General features: G+C 57.5%; 1 protein-coding gene across 1 annotated transcript in view; it reads left to right on the top strand.

Moving 5' to 3' along the window:
- Window positions 1-276: 276 nt before the first annotated feature.
- The window catches only part of TTLL11 (tubulin tyrosine ligase like 11), a 204,669-nt gene continuing 202,324 nt past the window's right edge, over window positions 277-2,621 (top strand). The window contains 1 exon segment of the mRNA XM_006917063.2: window positions 277-978. Within this exon segment, the coding sequence (XP_006917125.1) occupies window positions 277-978 (702 nt within the window).

Raw genomic sequence — 2,621 nt, forward strand, 5'->3', positions numbered from 1 at the left:
CGATAGCGGAGTTTCTTAGAGTGAGTGAGGTTGCGCCTCCTCCTTCAGACTGGGAGTTAGCTCAGCCAGCTGGTATGCAGGTGGGGGAAAGTGAGCCTCTTGTTGGAGAGTTTGTCTCTCCTTCCCAGTCCCCAGGCTCAAGAGCCCCACAAGCGCCCAAAGACTTTGTATCCGCCCATTGCATCGCCAGCCTCTCTCTCCCAAGTTCTGCGCGTTCAGAAACCCAGCGCATTCTCCCCGCCGGGCGGCCAAAGAGACTCTCTGCCCTCTTCCAAGATGGCCGCCACCGCCTCTGTGACAGGCGTGGTCACGTGGGTGCCGCAGCCTATGAGGTCGCTGGGGCTTTGTCGGTGATTGTCCCTTTCCGGGCCCCGTCCAGAGGCGGCGACTGCCCTTGTCAACCGGAGCCTGAGCGATCATGGCAACGGCCTCGGGCGGGGAGCGCGCGGCAGCGGTGGCAGCAGCGGCAGTTTGGTCGCGGACCGGGGCGGCAGAGCGGCAGCGGCGGCGGCGGCGGTGGCAGTGGCGCTGGCACCGGCCTTGAGCGCCATGCAGCGACGCAACTCCGAGAGGGAGTTGGCGTCCCGGTGGGAGACGGAGGCGGTGGCCGCGGCCAAAGCGCAGGCGGCGGAGCGGGTCCGCGTGGACGCGGGCGCGGCCGGGGAGCCCGAGCGCAGGGCGCGGGAGGAGCAGGCCATGGACCCGGCCCCGGCGCAGCCTCGCGCGACCGAGGAGGGGGACGCCCGCGTTCTTCCGCGGCCGCTGCCCACATTGACCGTGTCCAAGCCCAAGCCGGCGCCGGCGCGAGGTCTCTGGACGCACGGGAAGCCCAGGAGCAAGGGCCGAAACTGCAAGCGGAGCTCGGGCCGTCGGTCGGACGAGTACCGCTCTCAGCGGCCCGTCACCGTGGACAGCTCTAAGGCCAGGACCTCCCTGGACGCCCTGAAGATCAGCATACGACAGCTCAAGTGGAAGGAGGTGAGGCGCGGCCCCGCCGCCTGGGCACAGGGGGGTGGACAGGACAACCTCACAGGGGTCGGCCTGGCCCCTGCCAGGTCTGAGGGCTGAGCTCCAGCTGTGCGCCATCCTTGAGCCTGCAGCTGCTCATCCTTCGAGGCCTGGCCCCCAAATCACTTCCTCCAGAAGCTTTCAGCCCCCTCCAGGTCAAGTTAGCCACTCCTTGCCTTTGCTCTCCTACAGCGCCGTGATCTCCAACCCTCAGCACCCGCCTCGCCACACTGTAGACATTTGTTTATATGTCTGTCTCCTCCACTGGCTTTTGAGTCTGGCAAGCCTGGGACCCTCCCTCTTTCACTTCATTTAAGTTCTGTTTGTTTAGCACTAATGTGGGCTCTTGGGCAGTTTAACAGTTTGTACTTTGGAGGCAGACAGACCTAGGGTCTCGCCATATCCTGCCACTTTGCCACGTGACCTTGAGCAAGTTGCTTCGCCTCTTAAACCTATTTCCTCTGTAAAATGAGGCTAATGATACCTTTCTCATAGTTTTTTTTTTTTTAGTAGTAGTAGAAGACTCACTGCTTATTGTAGAATAGCACAAGACTGCAATAAATACCACCCTCTCCTTACCACACGCTCTTCTCCATCTTCTTCCATTGCCATCATGATCACCACCATCACTACCACCATCACCACCACCACCACCATCACCACCACCACCACCATCACCACCACCATCACCATCACCATCACCATCATCATGTCAGTGCAGGCACTGTATCTTATGTTTCAGGGCTTAGCATAAAGTAGGTGTCAGTAAGTGGTGGATGAAAGGGTGAATGAAGGAATGAGTTATTTGTCTCTGAACCCATTTTAGAACTGGTGGGGGCTGGGATGAAACGCCAATGACATCCGGAGGTGTCTGTTGCAGTTGGCTGAGTGGGTAAAGCCATTGGACTTTTCTGCAGCTTCTAAGGCTGTTTAACTAATTTCAGGAGTATCAGGATTGTGATTTAGGGTAGTCGAGTCTGGAGACTTAGACCCAGATGGTCTGCTGGTGGGACCGGATCTGCAGCAGGCAACCTGAAGACTCAGGTACTTAGCCCTGGGCCTTGGCTGTAGTAGATGTCTAGGAATAGTTTTATAAAGTTGGAACGTGCAGAGAGATGGCCACAGAAAGGATTGATGAGGTCACTCCTAGCAGGAAGGAGTCATATGATTTGGAGAGAAGTCAAGAATCAGGTAGGGCAGACTCCCAGGTAGGTAGGGTTAGCCATTGGGCAAGTCCGACTCTAGGTGTCAGGGCCTCCAGCCTTGGGGCTCAGGATTCAAGGGGTGGGGGTACTTCTGAGCCTATGACATCCAGAGAAAGTGAAAAAGGGCTTCTGGTTCTGGACAGGATCCCAAGTCCAGGGACTGAAACCAGGACCAGCAAGATAAAATTGGAGAACTCATTAGTGCCATGGTCCTAATGAAGGGAGAATCCAGGGACTGAAACCAGGCCACAGAGTTAGGCAAGGCTCATTGGCCCAAGTAGGGCCTGCGCTTAGCTTAGCCCTGTAGGGGGAGAGAGACATGAATGAAGCTGGCTAGATCTTGAGAGATGGAGCCAGGTGGACTCAGAAATCAGCAGGCGTACATGCCAGTCCAGGTTCATTCACTCT

Source organism: Pteropus alecto, unplaced genomic scaffold, assembly GCF_000325575.1.
Source record: "Pteropus alecto unplaced genomic scaffold, ASM32557v1 scaffold226, whole genome shotgun sequence".
Lineage (NCBI taxonomy): Eukaryota > Metazoa > Chordata > Mammalia > Chiroptera > Pteropodidae > Pteropus > Pteropus alecto.